The sequence below is a fragment of the Octopus bimaculoides genome, chromosome 28 (genome assembly GCF_001194135.2).
Source record: "Octopus bimaculoides isolate UCB-OBI-ISO-001 chromosome 28, ASM119413v2, whole genome shotgun sequence".
NCBI lineage: Eukaryota > Metazoa > Mollusca > Cephalopoda > Octopoda > Octopodidae > Octopus > Octopus bimaculoides.
In genome coordinates this window covers 10390634-10410715 of record NC_069008.1, presented here as the reverse complement: position 1 = coordinate 10410715, position 20082 = coordinate 10390634, and the positions used below count along the sequence as shown (strand labels likewise).

General features: G+C 37.6%; 1 protein-coding gene across 4 annotated transcripts in view; it reads left to right on the top strand.

The window, feature by feature from the left end:
• Positions 1-20082, top strand: part of LOC106873345 (uncharacterized) — a 253626-nt gene that overhangs the window by 157855 nt on the left and 75689 nt on the right. For all 4 annotated transcript variants that reach the window (XM_052977316.1, XM_014920673.2, XM_052977317.1 and 1 more), the window contains 3 exons: positions 2721-2955; positions 9557-9770; positions 13441-16545. In XM_052977316.1, coding sequence (XP_052833276.1) covers positions 2721-2955; positions 9557-9770; positions 13441-16545 — 3554 coding nt within the window. The remainder of the gene's footprint in view (positions 1-2720; positions 2956-9556; positions 9771-13440; positions 16546-20082) is intronic.

The following is a 20082-nucleotide window of genomic DNA, read 5'->3' as shown; positions in this document are numbered from 1 at the left end:
GTGTATTGTTCCATGATGGTAAGATTAACAAAAGAAGTACTCCATATGGTGAGTAGTACATATTGTTTAAGAAACACAATATATATTTTTATGAGCTACTAGTAGGTTTATGCAGACAGTATTTTTTAACATATCTGGGGCCTTCGTGCAAACTTTAGCTTGAGGATTGCATGAAGGCACCAGACGTGTTCACAAATGCTCTCTGAGATATTTTTATGGCATGAAACTATTAGCAGCTCATAAAAATATATATATTATGACTGAAAGTCCGAGATATGGCTGTGTGGTAAGAAGGTTGCTTCACAACCACATGGTTCCAGGTTCAGTCCCACTGCATGGCACCATGGGCAAGTGTCTTCTACTATAGCCTCAGGTCAACCAAAGCTTTGTGAGTGGATTTCATGGATAGAAACTGAAAGAAATCCATCAAATATATATATATATATATATATATATATAAACATTGATTAGAGAACAAACATCAAATTCGAGTCAAGTCACCAAGCTTCCATATATTTGATCAAATGTAAATATTACCATGGCTGTCAACATATAAAAGGAATACATATATAAAAACTCAGAAGGTAAAAAATATATATACACATAAAAATACAAATATATAGAATGGCCTATCAAGAAAAGGTATATACAATCAACTAAAACTAAATGATCAAAATGAATTTCTAAAGCATGTCAGGCAACTAAAAAACTTTAAAAAATATATCAATTGACTAAAAAAAGTTTTTACTCCCCTCAATTTAAAAGATGTCAAAATATTTTGTTTCAAGAAAACCATGGTAGGTTGAAGTCCAAGGAGCATAATAGAATTCCACAAAATCAAGTCAAAACACATCTGTGGCCATTTCAGGAGTTCACTGCCATGGTCTGATTCATAAGTTCTGCCCATACTGACAATAACAGTAATTACAAATGTTTAACTTTGCTTGACATTTTATAAGTGTGAAAGGGATTAAAATTTTGATACTCCATTTCAAAAGTTCCCACAAGAATAGGCAGAAAATCGGAACTTGAGACAAGAAGATGCTTTCAACCAATCAGAATTCTGTTTACATAATCAGTTTGATCGGTAGCCTTCCTCTGTTGGTTGAGTAAAGTGTCATCCAAGCTGATGTTTATTGGTAATTAAACTTAATTTGTAACACCTGTGCATATTTATCAGCTTTGTTTTTGTTGGTAATTCTTATCAACAACTTTTCCTATGGTTATGATTTGAGTAGACATACAGCAAGAAATGTAAAATAAAGCTTATTATAAACAACACAAACACTTTGTCATTTAATAGCTTTCAATGTGATACCTGTTAAACAGCAATTATTTTTATTTAATGAAAATTTAATAAAATCTAAACATAACTAAGTGAAATTATGCTAAATACAATTAAATTGGAAACCATTTTTTCCTGGCCATATCGGCAATTCTGAAAACTTTTGGGTGAGAATTTTACATGTAAAGCTTTTTGTAACAAATTTTATCCTGAAAATTACCTGCGTAAATTAAACAGATGTGTAAATTAAGCAGGTGCGCAAATTACATGGCTTTTTAAGGTATTTGAATTGTTACAGTTATTTTTGCACTTTACCCAGAACAACTCTTAAGTAAATTATATTTTCCCAAGCACTTATTTCAGTTAGTGACTTATTCACCAATATACCACGAATGACAATACCTTTCATGTCACTTCAGCCAATTGACAGGCACTGCATGAAGAACTTTTCAGACTTACTTTGAATTGTTATTATCTCATATCCAATTTGCTTGTTATTATGTAACATGTTTCACGATTTTGGTATACATACCTTACTGTTCTATATACTCTGGGGATGCAATAAAGCCCGTTTCGGGGCTACTTTTTTGAATTGTTACTATCAGGTAACCAAGTTGCATGCTATTATATAACTGACTTCATGATTTTGGTATTCATAACTTACTGGGATTTCCTAAAAACGAGACCCTATGTAAGACAGTTCTGTATTCTCTGTAAAAGCACAAAAACTGTTTTAAGGGTTACATATTTTGTATTGTTGCTATTGTATTAGTGAAACAATTATGAGAACAGGACCAGGGGACAAGCCCTGCTTTTCTGGGAATTACTAGGTATATCAGCTAGTATATATAATAAAGAGAGAGCTTATATTATCATTTTACATCTGTGCTCCATGCTGGTATGGGTTGGATGATTCAACAGGATCCAACTACTCTGAGGGTTGTATTGCTCTCCAGAGTCTGCTTTGGCAGGATTTAGGAAGCTGAAACTTTACAGAATGTACTTGCTCTGTTGTGACACCAGTACTAGTAGGGTCACCAAGTCACTCACTCCTTTCATTTCCCATGCACCAAGGCTTTGATCAACCCAGGGCTATGGCAGGGGTTACTTGCCAGTGGCACATAAAAAGTACCCAGCATGTAAAGTGGGTGATGTTTGAAAGGGCATCCAGCTGTAGAAACTATGCCACAACCAACAATTGGAGTCTGGACAGCTTCCCGGTTAGACAGCTCCTGTCAAACTGTCCAACCCATGCCAGCATGGAAAATGGATGTTAGACAATGATAACAATGATGGTGCTCTGCAGCGGAATCAAACTTGAAACTATGTGATAAGGAAGCCAACTTCTTGACCACAGAACCATGACTGTGTTTATATATACATATATATTTTGTTTATTGTTTCTTTCCTATATATTTTCCTCCCTGTCCACCAGGACTAATAACCTTCAATGCAGTCTCTAAACAAAGCAAAAACCTCTTGAGAATTTCTGTGAGATCTCCTCTTGGAATTCTTCGACTTAATGGCGACAACCAAATCCAAAACCTGGAAACACACAACCAAATGATATTCTATTACAATTTTGGCCCAGAGTATATTGACCGCCTGAAAATTGTTACTGACACCAAGAAGAAAGCTTTGACAAATTCTTCATTTTATTCTTGGAGAATGTAAGTATAACAATGTTGTTTTTCCTTCCTGATTTCCTTCCTTCTTTCATTCTTTCTTTCTTCTTTCTTTATTATTTCAAGATCTTGATATTTTTAATCTATTGAGCCACCGTGTCATTTTGTTGCTTTGTTCATATTGTTCTTTAGCCCTAGGTTAGCCCTGATATAGCAGAGCTATGTTGAAAGGCACTCCAACTATGATCTTCCCTTTTTTCCTCAAATATAGTGTATCAAGGGATGCCACAGCTTTTTAAGACACTAGTGGGATGATTTGAGGTATAATTGACTGCTAGTTTTAGTAGGTTGGGCTATTATGTTGGCTCATGCATACACATATATATATACACATACATGCAATCAAACATACAGGGGTTTGATGGGTTTAACTAACTTTTTCCTGTCAGCAATATGTTCTAGCCTGTATATGTGTTGATAGGCCCTGTACTTCATAATGTAGCCATCTGTTTTCCATGCTGGCATGGGTTGGACAGTTTGACCAGAGCTAGTAAGCAGGAGAGCTACACTAGGTTCCAGTCTGATTTAACCTGCATTCTACGGCTTGATGCCCTTCTTAATGCCAACCACTTTACAGTGTGTAGTGGGTGCTTTTAACATGGCAGTGGCATAAATGCTTTTACATGGCACCAAGATGTGTGCTTTTTATGTGGCACTGACACAGGGCTCTTGCAGGTCAATCCTCTTCATCAAGAAGAGCAGCACTGACACTTCTGTTGTGGAGGACAGGTCTTCTTGAGTACAGCAAGGCACCAGATATCTTGGTGCTTTGTCATCTCCTTAAGGTTCAGTGTCCTGAGGTCATCCTTCTGTACTTTGTGTCATGTCTTCCTGAGTCTCCCTTTTCCATCCACTTTGAGTGATCAGCACTTCTTTATGGAGCTGTTGACATCCCTAAATAAGTTCAAATGCATGACCTGTCTGATTTCTAAAAAGCACAAACTGTTGGAATGCAAATGGTTGGTGCTTCAGTTACAAAAACTGTTGAACCGTTTAAGTTTTTGAGGGGTACAGACTCCAACATCATGTTAGAATTCCAAAACTATTGTAAAAGCTGCTCTGACAAGTATAATTCTCGATGGAAGGCAAATCTCACAGTGAGGAGCTGCAGAATAGTGAGACTTAATAATGTGTCTAAAAGCAATTGAAATACAGCAGCAACAGTAAGAGCAGAGCTAAGTTACCAAGTTGCTAACTCTCTATCAACCAAAACCTTTTGTTGCAAGCTCCATAAAGCTGAATAACATGGGAGGGTTGCAACTATTAAACCTCTCTTATTCTCTATTAACTTTGATAAGTGGGGAAAATGGTGTCTAGACTATCAGAAGTGGTCAATTGCCAAATGGAACAAAGTCATCTTCTCTGATGAATAATCGTTCACCCCTTAACTTACTCTGGAGTGAATTTATATCTGCTGACAGCCCAATGGGACCTTCAACCCTCTCTGTTTTGTCCCTACAAGGAAGCATGGAGGTGGTTTGGTGAGCAGCCATATCTTAGTTGATCTACATGGTGAAGTTAACATCAGAGACTGTCTGAGTATTTGGCTGACCATGTCCATCTGACCCTGATGGTCATGCAATCTGCCGGGATGATAATGTACTGGTTCACACAGCTAATGTTATTCAAAACTGGTACTAATAGCATAAAAGTGAAGTAGACCACTTGGATTGCCACCCGCCTCTCCACCTCAATTATTGGATCTCAATATAATTGAAACATTTATGATGCATTTTGGAGCAGCAAGTGAGAAGTAGCTTCCTTCCAGCATCATCACTAAAAGTGATAAAGCATATTTTACTTGAAGAATGACTCAAAATAGTCCTAACTACCGTTTCAGAATATTATGGAGGGACTACATCACAATGAGGAGGTCATCTGGTGGTCAGGGCTACACAAGCTATCAGACATTATCAAGAAATGAAGATTGCAATTCATAGGACATATAATACAGCTACCAAAACACAAGCTGTCACACACTGCATTAACATTGATACCAGTTGGGGGCAAACAAAGGAGAGGAAATCCACCCAAAAACTGGCAAAGTATTCTCTGCAAGAATTTATGGGGACTGCAATTGACCTGGACTGATGTAAAAATGGCTGCAGCAGATTGCACTCAATGGGAGCAATTTGTCATCTAACATCCCATTAGGAACAGGAGAAACTAAGACTAAGACCATTCAGAACCTGTACAAGTCAATTCTTTGATCTTTTAAAGCTGTGATTGATGCCAAACATGGAGTAACTCTGTATTAAATAACAAAACTTCTATTTAACAATGTGTTTTCGTTGTTTTGGCCAACCTCTCTCTATATATATACTCATACATACATATGTAAATGCATATATATGTGTGTGTGTGTGTGTTTCTGTCCTCATTCTCTCTCTCTCTCTCTCTCTCTCTCTCTCTCTCTCTCTCTCTCTCTGAGTAACCATGTATCTCCTCTACAGCAAGATACCTGTTTCTATCCTTCTTTCACACTAATTTCTCATCACTTGGCATAAGGCCAGCTCCTTCAATGCTTCCCTGTCTCAAAATTGCTTGATGACCCCGCCGATGCTGGTGCATCCAGTCCACACTGTAAAGTGGTCAGTGTTTCGAAGGGCATCCAGCTGTAAAAACCATGAGAAAACACGCCTCACTGATACCAGTACCACATAGAAGGCACTCAGTCTATTCTGTAAGGTGATTGATGTTAGGAAGGGCATCTAGCCATAAAGATCTGCCAAAACAGACTGAACTCATGTCGGTACGGAAAGCAGATGTTAAATGATGATAATGATATATATATATATATATATATATATATATATATATGCTATATATATTTTAATTTATAAAGAATAAAAACTTTAGAAAGGTATAACAATGCACTATAGAACAAAAAATGGACTATATACCTGTTGTAACTTGGTTATTTATAGTCCGATGATATTTCGGAATTAGAATTCCTTCTTCAGATCTTATTTGCTGGAGTCTTTTTAAGCACATTGTACCAAACACGAGGAAGTGCAACTCTTGAAGTGAGCCTTTTAAAACCTTTTAAAAGGCTCGCTTCAAAAGTTGCATTCCCTCACGTTCGGTACTATGTGTTTATTATGGTAGTTTTGACTTTAAGAGTCCCTCCTAGCGTGAGGCATTTATGTATAGTAATGCCCTTAATATAAATAGATATATTTATAGGGAATAATTAATAAATTTTTCTCGTATGAGGTTTTTTCACGCTAACTACTTGATAAATTCTTATAAAGATTTTATCCTATATTTAAATTGTACACACACACACACACACACACACACACACACACACACACACACACACACACACACACACACACACACACACACACACACACACACATATATAGTAATGTTTATTGTGACTTCAACATGGCTGTTCCATAGGAACCAACGTTACTACCATTTTTAACCCCAAGAGGACATCTCCAGCTGGTTACTGATGCAATCTGCACTTGATATACATTGCAACTAAGGGGAGCAAACTCCCACCATCTTCCACCAACAATGGAACCACTAGACCACCCAGTTTCAAGCTATTTGTGCTCATACTCAGTGGTGAGCACCCTCCGCTAGAGATAGCAGTAGTTTGCTCCAGCTTGCAATTTTATAGAAAAATAAGTGACACTCAGTGACCGATCTTGCAACAAGCAAAGTAGCTAGTTAGAAAACCTCTAAAAGAGATGAAAATAGTAACTAAACTGAGAAGTAATGTTTGTAGTGTGACACAAGAAGCCAGCGCCATTTTGTGGGAGATCTTGCCGGCAGCCATTAACATGTCCAAGACAAGAGCGAGATCTCACCTACAACCATGTTTGCCATGCGTGAGACCACAGTGAGGCTCTCGTGGGCAACATCTATTTAAGGACGTGTATTAAGGTGATCCTCTTTCTTGCGTTCATGCTAACGCTGAGCAACACAGCAAACTGGCAGCTCACAGCGTATTCTTAACCCGCTCTAACTTTACCTGTTATCTCCAGAGGTAATGTACCTCACGTGAACGGAGCTATAACAAATCACACGCTGCCCTACAGATGGTTGCAGGACGCAAATCCCATGAATAAGGAACCTCCAGGATTTTTCTTCGAACTTGCATGGTTGTACCATTTTTTCCAAGGTTGACCTCATCCGGGCTTATCATCAGATTCCAATGAACACTGATGACATTCCCAAAACTGCCCTTACCACCCCCTTTAGAAGTTTCGAGTTCCTGTTTATGAGCTTCGGTTTATGGAATGCAACGAGTACATTCCAGAGGTTTATCGATGAAGTTGTCCGTGGACTTGATTTTGTGTTCGCTTACGTCAATGATTTGCTCATAGCTAACAGCACGAGTGAAAATCATCTCCAACACTTATCTCAACTTTTTCAGCGTCTTCACACCTACAATGTGCAAATCAACCCCGATAAGTTTGTTTTCGGACAGGCCTCTCTGGAATTTCTAGGTCATTATATCGACTCTAATGGAATCCAACCTTTCTCCTCCAAAGTTGATGCATTTCAATGCATCTCACCTCCCACTTCTCTATGCCAATTGCGTCACTTTTTGGGAATCGTCAACTTCTATAGACGCTTCATACATAAATGTGCAGACAAGTTACTTCCTTTGACTCATCTACTGAAAGCAAATACAAAAAGAGATGCTCCTATCACCCTATCTGCTGAAGCATTATCTTCGTTTGAGTCAATTAAGAAGGAAATAGCTTCTGTTCCCTTGCTTGCACATCCAGCTCCTGATGCTCGTCTCTTTAACAGTTGATGCATCAGATTCTGCGGTTGGTGCTGTTTTACAACATACCGTTGACAATCAAACTCGGCCTTTGGCATTTTTATCTTGTCAATTAAAGCCAGCTGAAAGTCGGTACAGTACTTTTGATCGAGAGCTCTTAGCGATCTACCTGTCAGTTCGTCACTTTCAACATCAACTCGAGGGCCGAGATTTTGTGATTTATACTGATCACAAGCCTCGTGCTTTTCGTCACCTGCACTACATTTCCCAGTTCACGACTGACATTCGGCACATACCTGGAACAGAGAACGTGCCTGCTGACGCACTTTCTCGTCTTCCTGTGTGCTCCCTTTCATCTCCTGCGGCAATCAATTTAACTGCCATTGCACAGGATCAACCAGCTCTAGACACTTTGGATTTAACTTCTACCAAGTTGTCCTGTTGCAAGTTTGGCTATCTTCCACTTCCGTTTGCTGAAGATACAATCCTTTGTGACATAGCTACTGGTTCTCCCAGGCCATTTGTACCTGAGAACCACCAGCGCTCTGTGTTTGATGCCTTGCATTCACTGTCACATCCTGGTATCGCTGCATTGACGAAGCTTATTACGGCTTGGTTTTTCAGGCCTAATATGTGCCGAATGATCACCGATTGGGCACACTCTTGTGTGAAATGCCAGCATTCTAAAGTCCACAGGCACATTCGCGCTCCTCTTGGACAGTTTTCTCTGCTGGAGACTCGCTTTCGCCATATCCGCATTGATCTGGTTGGACCATGGCCGGTCAGTCGCAGGTTCTCTTACATATTGACATGCGTCGATTGTTTCTCTCATTGGCCTGAAGCCATTCCAACAGTAGATATTTCCGCTGAGTCATTTGAGTCAGAACGGAGCTATAATGAACTACACGCTGCCATACAGATGGTCGCCAGGAGCGAACCCCGTGAATGAGAACTAAATAAACAACCATTGAATTGCATCTGCTTGTAAGCTTCTTCTTTCGAGTTCCAGATCCTAAGACTACAGAAAATAATTGTTATATACTTATTGCTACTTCAACATGGCTGTTCCATAGGAACCAACGTTACTACTGTTTATAACTGCTGGAGGATGCCTCCTCCTGCTGGTTATCAATGCAATCTGCACCCAATATATATTGCAAGCAGGGGAGTGAACCCCCTACCACCACCATCTTCCAGCAATGACAGAACCACCAGACTGTCAAGTTTCGAGCTGTTTGTGCTCATCCTCAGTGGTGGACACTGAAGTGACAATAAATATTACTTGTCGGTATAATTACTGCTTTCATCTCTTATAGAGATTTTCTAACTAGTTAATTTGCTTGTTATATATACATACATATATATAAATACATATGTGTCTGTGTACATGTTCTGGGCCATTTTCTCACACTTTAGCCTCTCATCCCATAGCATGAAGCTTCTCTAATCTCTGCAACTCCACTCTGTCACTTGGGATCTTAGTCTTGCAGGCTGCATGGTCACCTAACTAGTGCTGGTGCCATACAAAAGCATCCAGCACATAGTGTAAAGTTGTTGGCATTAGGAAAGACATCCAGTCATAGAAACCATGGCAAAGCAGAAGCTGGAGTATAAAACAATCTTTGGAGACATCAGATCCTATCAATCTCTTCCATCACTGAATAAGGACATTAAACAATGATGATGGCTGTAATGTGTGTGTCTATGTGTGTGTGTGTGTGTGTGTGTTTGTGTGTGTGCTGGTAGAAAAAACAAAAAATAACAAATTTAACATTGTTATTGTAGGATTAATTAATACATTTAATTATTTAATGATTTTAAAAACTCATTTTGCAGGCAGTTTTCCAGTAAGAAAAATGCTGCACTTGCACTCACTACTCAAGGGCAACTCATTATCAGTTTGAGTGATGGTTGGCAGATTGAAGTTAAGACAAAGTATGGTGTTCCGAAGGACAATCATTTCATCAACTTTCAATCTTTGTACAATTGTACGGCAACAAATTCTACAAGAACCATGAGATATAGTGTCTCACTTCATACTGCTAGTAAGGTAGGGCATTGTTGTTTTATTCTATATATCTGCTGAGTCTGGACTGATGATTCTCAACGTGAGGCCTGTGAAGATTGTGGTAGAGCATGGGATCCAAATTGTGTTTTTCTTTTGTGGGACATGGAACTGTGAAAATCTTTTTTTTCACAGCAAACATACTTCATCTATACTCACCCTAGTCAAACCAATCCCTCCAGCCAAGCATACTTTGTGAAGACTGCTTGCTACAGTATAGCACTATTCCATTTCCCCAATGTGGATATATCTTTAAGGAAAGTATATAATTATGAAATATTAAATATAAAGTTCATTTTTTTCAAATATTAGTGGGGCATACATTTTTCTGAAAAGTTACTGTAGGGCCTGGAGGAAAACAGGTTGGAAAACTCTGGTCTAGAGATGTGTACCCTTAACATAGTTCTCAGGGAGATTCAGCATGATGGAATGTGACAAGGCTGACCCTTTGAAACACATATACTACTCACTATTGCCAGCTGAGTAGAATGGGGCAATGTCAACTAAAACACTGTTGGTAATTGAACTCATGACATTACAGTTGTGAGCTGAATATCCTAACCACAAAGCCAAGCACATAGATGACTATAGTGAGTAAATGAGGGACAAAAGTGGATGTTAGGCCATTGACAACAGATATGATAGGGTGATGAGAATGAAAACAGATAAGAGAGGTTTTAATGATAAGGTAATAACAATCCTAACATGTATCTCAGAAGAAAAGAAGAGATAACTAGAGGCACTAAAGAGATGTTTGGTGAAAAATAAAGTGGAAGTGATGGTTCTAAGAATAAGGGAAGGATTTTAAAAGTAAGAGCCTCCAAGGAGAAGAGGAGGTAACTGATAACAGAAAGGTAGAAGAAATATGTGCATATTCTGCTCTCATGATTACAGCAGCTGAATAGTGCTGTAGTTAGAAGAGTTATGGAGGGATGGGTTTTGATAAGATGAGGAAGGCGAAAGGCTTGATGGGAGGACAGATTGGGTGTGGGTGTAGGCTTAGTGAGTGTATAAATATAAATCAAATGCTTTTAGGATCTCACTTTTGTTGAGACACATGGCTCTTCCCAAGCACCGTGAATCATCAATCATCTTGAATCCTTTGTCATCTCCTCCATGAGACTCATCATCTTAAGATCAGTCTTTGCTACTTCATCCCACGTCTTCGTGGGTTTTCCTTTTCCACAAGTTCCCTCTATATTTAGTAATTGGCACTTGTTATACACAGCTTTTCTCATCCATATTCTATCACATAACCACACCAGAATCTTCTCACTTGCACACTGCATCTGATTCCTCTTACACACAATTGTTCTTTTAACATATTTGGACTTTGTATGCACACTGACATTGCACATCATACAGAGCATATTAGTCTTCATTTCTCTCTAATCTTCCCATGTTTTCGACACTCAGAGCCCACTACCATGTAGCCTTGTTATTAATACACAAGCACCATACAATCTGCCTTTCATACTGAAAGACCTTTCATTACTAACAGAGGTAATAGCTCTCGGAATATTATCTTGTTCTTATTCTAACAACTATACTTTCAGGACATTCTCTTCCACTGTTAATTAGATCATATCTTCTATCTCTAGCGAACCTGCTGGGCATTCCAGAAAATTTGTTTCTCATGCATTTTTAGTGTTTATTGCTTCTACACATCTGCAACATACTTTCCCTGTTAATCTTCCTGTGATTCCACTGCACCTCTTAAGTGTCCACAGCTTGCACTGGGTACATCAAATGGAATTCTTTCCAACACGTTTTTTACTTATGAAGTAGGGCCATTTGCCTGACAGGAAGACAGTCTTATCTACCTTCTTGTCAACTACAATTTTGATTTTTACAATGTTAACTTTAAGGCTCATTGATTCAAAGTTTTGCTTCCACACCTGGAATTCTTTTTCCAGTTCTGCTAGATTCCACTATAAGAAGGAAGTCATTAGCATATAGTAGTTCCCAAGAGCAACTGGTCTTAAACTCCTCTATTACAATTGAGAGGACTATTACGAATAGGAGAGGAATGAGAACTGAACCCTGGTGTACTCCTACCTGTACACAGAATTCATTACTGTCCTCATTGCTAACCCTCACCTTACTAACAACACCCCTCTACAGTTTGTATGGCTTTCACAAGCCATTTGTGTACCCTAAGCTTTCTCAGTGACTCTCAGATCACAGAGCAAGGGACTTTATTGAAGGCTTTCTCCAGGTTGACTCATGCCAAATCCAAGGGATTGCTTTTAGGTAAATACTTAAATGCAAAGAATACATGGGAGAAAGAGGGTTCCCAATGCAGATCAAACAGAGGGACCAGCTATCCTACAGTAATATGATAGGTAAAGCAATTAAGGATATGAAGGCAGGGAAAATACCTGATCCATCAAGAATCACCACTGAGATGCTTAAAATATTTGGTGAAGAAGGATGCAGCCTAAACAGTCATTAGTTAATCAGGTTGGACAGGAAAGTGTCATACCCAATGCTATTCATAGCAGCACTATGGTTAATTGTTACATGGGTAAAGAGATGCTTTATATAGAAGTAATTATAGAGATATCAAATTGCTAAACCAGGTTTTGAAAGTTACCAAAATAGTTATAGCTTAATTTGGAAGAAAATTAGGCCCGATGAGAGGCAGTTTGGTTTTGTGCCAGGGAGAAGTACTGTTGCTTTCTTGCTAGTAAGACAACTACATACATACATACATTCACACACACACACATAGAATCATACATACATACATTTTCTCTTCTGTCTTGTATTTGTTTTACCTAAACAAATTGACACCAGTATTTATTTTTAAGCCTAGAACTTTGCTATCAGTTTTTTTTTTTTTTGCCACAAACACACACACACATGTCTTCATTTTTGTCTCTCCATTGCTTGAAAACCAATGTTGGTTTGTTTACACCCTGTAATTTAGCAATTTGGCAAAAAGAGACTGATAGATTAAATACCAGACTTTAATAAAATATGAATACTGAGGTTGATTTTTTTTTTCCAACTAAACTCTTCAAGGCAGTGCCCCAGTATGGCCACACTTGTTATAATTTTTTTTTTTCTTTTTTGAAGTCTGGTATTTAATCTATCAGTCTCTTTTTGCAACAGCAGTTTTAAGGGATTGTACTGAGTTGTGCTGATATAATGTAGGATATATGTAGTAATAATAATACTAATCCAAGTATGGAGTTTATAAATATTTTAATGCATCACTATGCCCGTTTTCACAAATCACGTTTTTTGTGACCATAAGTCTGCATTCCTGGAATGATTACAATACAATTTGTAATATCCATGGATCTTTGTTCATGTGTTCATTTCTTCAGGTGAAATAGCATTAAAATTGGCAGTAAAGAATGTTCAACAGAAGGATGTTCATTAATTTTCACCAATCAAAAGGTTCGTTGTGGTATGTGGGTGGTCTTGTATGTATTTGGACTATGTATGTATGTATATGTATATGTATCTATTGCTAAGAAACTCTCAAGAGAGCTTAACAGCATGATGTAAAATATATTGATGAATACCAAAATATGAAAAATATAATACTGAAATTCAATAGTTCTGGGTTATCATTATTATATCTGAAATATCTGAAACTATTTTTTTCTTATATTAATCATCTTGTTTCTTTTGCTTTTTGCAGCAGCTTGAATTTACAGCTGATACCAGCTATATCTCTGGTTCATTCAGTTTTTCAAGAAAATTCCGAAATAGTTTAACTGTTACAACTGCACAAGGAAATGTACTAAATACCTCTCTGAGTTTTGTTGACAAAGAAACAAAGTACTTTCGATCTTTAGCTTTTGCAGTTCTGTTTTCCACTCATAATCAGGAAATTTTATTCTTAGAAGAACTCACTCAACAGAAGACAGTGCCAACAAAGCTGACAAACCATTTACAAGTTCAATGGCAGAAGGGTCAAAGACTGACCATTTACACAACCTTTCAGAACTACAGCAGCATTGTTTACCAAATGAATAATGAAATTCATACTTTTAGTGGACGAACAGCAAACTTTAGCTCAACATTCTTGAACACAAAGGATCACTACAAGGCCTCACTGCAGCTAAATGCAGATAGTGGGCTGTTTTTGAAGAAGAAAATCAGTTACTTTGGTGAGTCTTCTTTGAGATACAAAATCAACCCTGAAGGCTCTTCATGGGAACTGGTTGTGAACCAGACTGAGAGCACAAACCAGAATTTGTTATTTGTTGCTGTTTTCAGCAAGCAATTATTTCAGTTAATTTTTCGTAACTCAAATGATCCCTATAACAAGACAAACTTTGATATTACTGGAAAGCACTTTTGGTTGAATGGTAAGTACCATTCTATGTGGTCATTCACTTCAACTTTTCGGAGGATGGAGCAAAATCTAACCTTTGACCCTGATGGCATTGAACTGAGGTATGCAGCCAGTTCAAGTTTGGTATTATACAAAAATGATTTATCCAGTTTCGTTTTAAACTTTACATCACCAAAAACACAGAACAATAGTGTCAACAAACTAACAGCAGAACTCCGTGGAGTTCACACAGCAGATGTTTTGGTGGAATTCACCAAAACTGACAATGGATACGATTCCAAAGGAAGACTTAACTTTAATGTGCTGGACTCAACAGGACATGCCCGTGTTGATCTTTCTTACAGTGACTCCAATCGGCTCACTTCCAGTGGAATATTTTATTGGCATCCCCCAATACACAAAACAAACATCATGAATCATGCTCTCTTGGCAACACTCATGAGAAATAGTTCATTCAAAATAGTTTATAATAAAAAAGGCGGGATTCATACAGGTTCAAGTTATATGGAAATATCTGGTGTCAAACCCATCATAATTAAAACAAGCTTATATATAACAGATGCAAAGGATATTGCAAATATATCTCTAAGAGCAGAGAATGGAAATAATCCATATTTGAGTGAAGTTGCTTTAAATTTTTATTATAAGATCAATGACAGGTCTTTAACATCAATGGGGTTCTTAAAAATTCTACCATACTTTAACACCTCGTATCTTGAAATCAGTTTGGTGAAGGGTCGTGTAAGTGAAGCTGTCATCAAAATGAAAACTCCATATGAGTCTTTGAGAAGTCTCCAACTCATGGTTTCTTTTGAAACTGATTTCAGAGTTTCTAAGATGATTAGGAGCAACCTGAAACACAATGAAAATGAATTAATAGGCCTCACCCTGAATCAGTATTTTCTGAGTAACAATGACTTTGGGCTTACATTATTCACACAGGTTTATAACAGAAGACACGAACCAATTTCATTGAATTTGAAATACACATTCAAGTATGATGACCTGTTGCTTAATTTCGCATTTAACATGGCTCCAAGAATTTCATTCAGTTGTTCCTTGAAGAAATGGAGCACAAAACAATTTCAGTATTTCTTAAAAGTCGGACTAGATGATGAAGTATACAAAGCAGGTATTTCAATTTCAGACAAATTCATAAATTCTAAAACTGTAGATATTTCATTAACAACCTCTAATATCAAGGTTGTTATCTTCTGGCTTTTTAATAATGATAACAAAGAAGTGTCTCGTGTCACCTACCAAATTGCTTATGATGGCATTTTCTTCGTTCTCTCCGGGTCATACCTAAACCAGTTAGATGAAGAAAAAGTAAACATCCACATGAAAATCCATCATTTGATATATAGGTTATTCATAATCAATTCAAGAGAACCAGGTAAATCAAAGAAATTGGATTTTAAGATTCAAAATCATTCACCAATAAATTCAGAAATGAAGATTTGTAACTTTGGAGAATGGTCCAGTATCCACATAGTTCTTAATTTCAATATTGATTTGAAAGATCAACAAAATATAAGTGCTATGTTCAGCATCAACTCTACTTGCACTCAACATTTCATTGTCCTTTATGAGTTCTCAGAGCTGAATGAATATGAAAATAGGAAATCTGTTTATATCACATGTCCAGACCATGGTCTGTCAGGAATTGTTGTTGTTGACTCATCATATATACCAGTTCTTAAGTATGACATTCATCTCAGTCTTGATACACGTCCACACAAAAAAGGCATGGAACCACTAAGAGAACATTACCACAGATCTGATAATCTTGTAGACAATATAAAGGAACAGTCCAGTGAAACTAATATCTTGTTTGTCACTGCTGAGTGGATTAGCAATCAGAAGATCAGTGTAAAAGCTGATTTGACAAAGCAAAAGCAAAGTGTCTATTTCCATCAGAATTCCACAGCCACTACCTTGTTTCTTTACTTTGATGACATTAACATCAACACTACCAACAACAAAGCAAAGAGATCAAGTTTGATATCTGGTCAAAAGAGCAGTGATCGATTTGCTGTCAGCCTCAAAAATGCTTACCTGAAACTAATTCAAATTCACCTTCCATACAAATCATCCTTATTCGTTTGGATCAAGATACCTCAAGCATCTCCAAGAGCAATGACCTTACCTCAAGATATCTCTAGTCATGATTTAAACAAACTCACCAAGATGCTTATTGGAGAGATGCATTTAGATTTTGGTGCTGTTCTTAAGATCATGTTAAAATTCACAACTCCCAGTCGCACCATTCAAGCTAGTGGAACATTTGAGAATAAACAGAGAGACCCACAAAGTTTTGATGTAATTGTTATATACAATGCAGGTGCAAGCAAGAGCAAGAAATTCCTCCTGAAACTGAATGGAGAAAATGGTTCCAAAATGAAAAGGCTTGGAATATCAGTCCTTTTTCCTCAATCCAAAAATGTAAGCATAAATATTTCATCTGAATTAGATTTAAATATTATAAAGCCTTAATGTATGTTAAATAGAAATAATGATGAAAACATATTCCTTCTATTTCTTGAAGTAAAGAAAAATGGGGGATGGGGGAGGGAGTTTCCTCATGGACTGTTTCTCTCCACCAACTACAGTCTGGTGTTTTCCTCATCCATGTTTAAGTGCTGAAGAATTTAACAAAATTTTCATTCCAACTTCTGCATGGTCTTCCCTTCCTTCAGTTTCCTGGAGACGGTGTCCATTCTGTCAATTTTCTATTCCATCTATTATTCTTTCTTCTAAACACATGTCCCACGAAAGACCATTTGAGGATTTTTATTTTCCAAATAATATCTGTTAAACTTGTTGCCAATCTTATTCTGTTGATTCTCCACTTATTCATTTTGTTAATCTTCAGCATTCTCCTTTCCATGGTTCTTTGTATTGATCTTAATTTATTTTCAATGCTCTTGTTGGTAGCCCCTGTTTCTAATGCATACATAAGGTAGGCAGCATACACTGGTTGAAAGCCTTTCTTTTCAGACACATAGACAAGCTACTGCTCATGATGTGATTCAATTTACCAAACAATCCCTGTCATAATTGTATTCATTGTTCAATTTCTTTAGTTTGATTTTTATTCTTGAAACAGATTATTTGTGCAAGATAGGTGTATTGGTTCACATGTTCAACTATTTCATCATCTTTTACGATATTTCCATGTGATTAGATGGTTGGAGAATGTGTTCATTTTATTAATATTAATTCTGAGTCACAGTTTTTGCTTTATTCTTTTAGTTTTCTGAGAATTTCTATCAATTCTTTAATGCTGCTGGAAACACCAGTGAATGTGAGTTGATTTAGCATGCATCCATTTATATTTATTCCTTTATCTGATCAATATAAGTTTTTTAAAACCTTTTCTGATACAGATGTGAATAATTTGGGTGAGATGGTGTCTCCTTGTCTGACTCCTTTACCAATTTTGACATCAGTTAGCTTGTTGTTTATAGTTGCAGTAGTTCTACAGTTGATGTGCACATTCTCTAGTAACTTCATATAGTCTCCTTTGATTCCCTTTTCTTCTAGTGCTCTTAGTGTATTTCCACAGTATCAAAAGCATTTTCAAAATCTACAACTGTTAAGCACAATGATAAGTTGTAAGTTTGACATTTCCCCCTCATTTCGTTTATAAACATATGTGTGGTCTATTGTGCTGTAGTTTTTCCTGAAGTCTCCCTTTCCTGAAGCTTTCCCATTCAGCTTTCTCTCAATTCTGTTTTATAAGATGTTCGAGCAGATCTTGTAGATGTGTATTAGTTGACTGATTGGTCTGTAGTTTTTTGGGGTCTTTGGCATCCCCTTTTTTTTCATATATATCACAGAATCACAGTATAAATCAGAAGAATGTGCTTACATTCTTATTTTTATTTAACTCAGTGTAGCTTTCTAATATTTAAATATATTTTAGTTTTTGTGATTTGCATTGGGTTGTGCATAAAATACACATTGTTTAATTAGTTTCATTTCAATGTTGTTGTTGCTGTTGCTGTTTACTTTTGATGTTTTAAGTCAGAGAAGGAAGGGCAGCAGTCATAACCAGTTTAAGGGCCTCCCAGACTGTTGCTACAAAGAGAGGAATTACACAGATATTTGGCCTGAATGTTTACAAGATGGACTCTACCAAAAGCACACAAGAGTAAGATGGCAGTGTTAAACAAGAGAAAGGACTGAATCTATCCCCACCAAAATATGTGTGTGTGTGTGTATAGTAATGTTTGTGTTTATGTCAAGTTATATATAAAAGTGATTTAAAATTAAACTAGAAGATTACATAATATTTTTTAGTTGAATTCCTGTTAACTATTACAAAGAAAACTTAGCTTCATCAGGTCTGATGAAGGTGAGCAAATTGAAACTTTGCAGTCACTATGAACCTTTTTCCTTGTAAAAGTTAATTAGCACACAAACGTATTGTGTGTGTGTTTGTACATAAGTACATCAATGATTTTTGGCAACTGATGGTTCAGCACCTTTAAACCAGATAGATTAAGAAGGGGAACTTGAAATTCCCATGGCTGCCAGTCTAGTTCACTGTGCAACCACAGGTGGAATTGTGTATATTGTGCATTTACATGCAATTTTTACCCTGCACTTATTAGTGACAATACCAAAACTTTGAGAGATTCTCTGCTTATTTAGCTCAAAGTTACCCTTAATTATGGCTTACTACATGTAAGACAACTGAAAGCATCAGTGGTAGTTTCCTATATAAACATCAATCCATATTTATCATCATCATCATTATTTAACATCCATTTTTCATGCAGGCATGGGTTGGACAGTTTGACTGAAGACTGACAAGCCAGTAGGCTGCACCAGGCTCCAATCTGATCTAGTAAGGTTTCAACAGCTGGATGCTCTTCCTAACTCCAACCACTCTGAGAGTGTAGTGGGTGCTTTTTATGTGCTTCTGGCATGGGAACCAGTCAGGCAGCACTGGCATCAACTATGTTAGGACGGTGCTTTTTATGTGCCACCGGCATGAGAGCCAGACAGGGAGCACTGGCATCGACCACGTTCAAAAGGTGCTTGTTACATGTTACTGGCACAGGGAGCCAGACCCACACTGGCATCAGCCACAACTAAGATTTCACTTGACTCGATAGGTTTTCTCAAGCACAGTATATCGCCTAAAGATTCAAGGGTATTTTTAAATGGGCTGATTATGCAACACTGGCATTGGCCATGGCTACAGTCTCACTTTACTTGCTGGGTCTTCTCAATCACAGCATATCTCTGAAGGTTTTGGTCTCTTGTCATTGCCTCTGTGAGACCCAGCATTTGAAGGTCGTGCTTCACCACCTCATCCCATGTCTTCCTGGGGCTCCTTCTTTCTTGGGTTTCTTCCATTCTTAGGCTGTGACACTTATTCACATAGCTGTCCTCATCCATATGCAACACAGACCATACCAGCACAGTCATCTCTCTTGCACACCACATCTGATACTTCTTATGTCCAACTTTTCTCTCAGGGCGCTTACACTCTGTTGTGTATGCACACTGACATTACACATCCAGCAGATCATGGTCTAGTCACCAGTATTGTGAATCAGGTAGTTCATGAAGGAGTCATACCCAATGACTGATATAGCAGCACCATAGTCAACTGTTACAAGGGTAAAAGTGATGCCTTAGGCAGAAATAATTACAGAGATATCAAATTGTTGGATCAGGTGATGAAAGTTATGGAGAGGGTCATAGCCCAACTAATATATGACACACCGCCATATATTTTAAGCCTCTCAGTGGTGATTCCTGATGGGCTAGGGGCTTTCCTTGTCTTCATATCCTTAATTGCTTTATCTACCAGGGTACTGGTAGATAAAGCTGGCCCCTCAATTGGATCAAGATCTGGCAGACTCTCCTCCTCCACAAAATCCTTTTGTGTAGAAAATATTGAAGGCTGCCCATAGAACTTGAACCTACATCTCTCTCTCTCTCTCTCTCTCTCTCTCTCTCTCT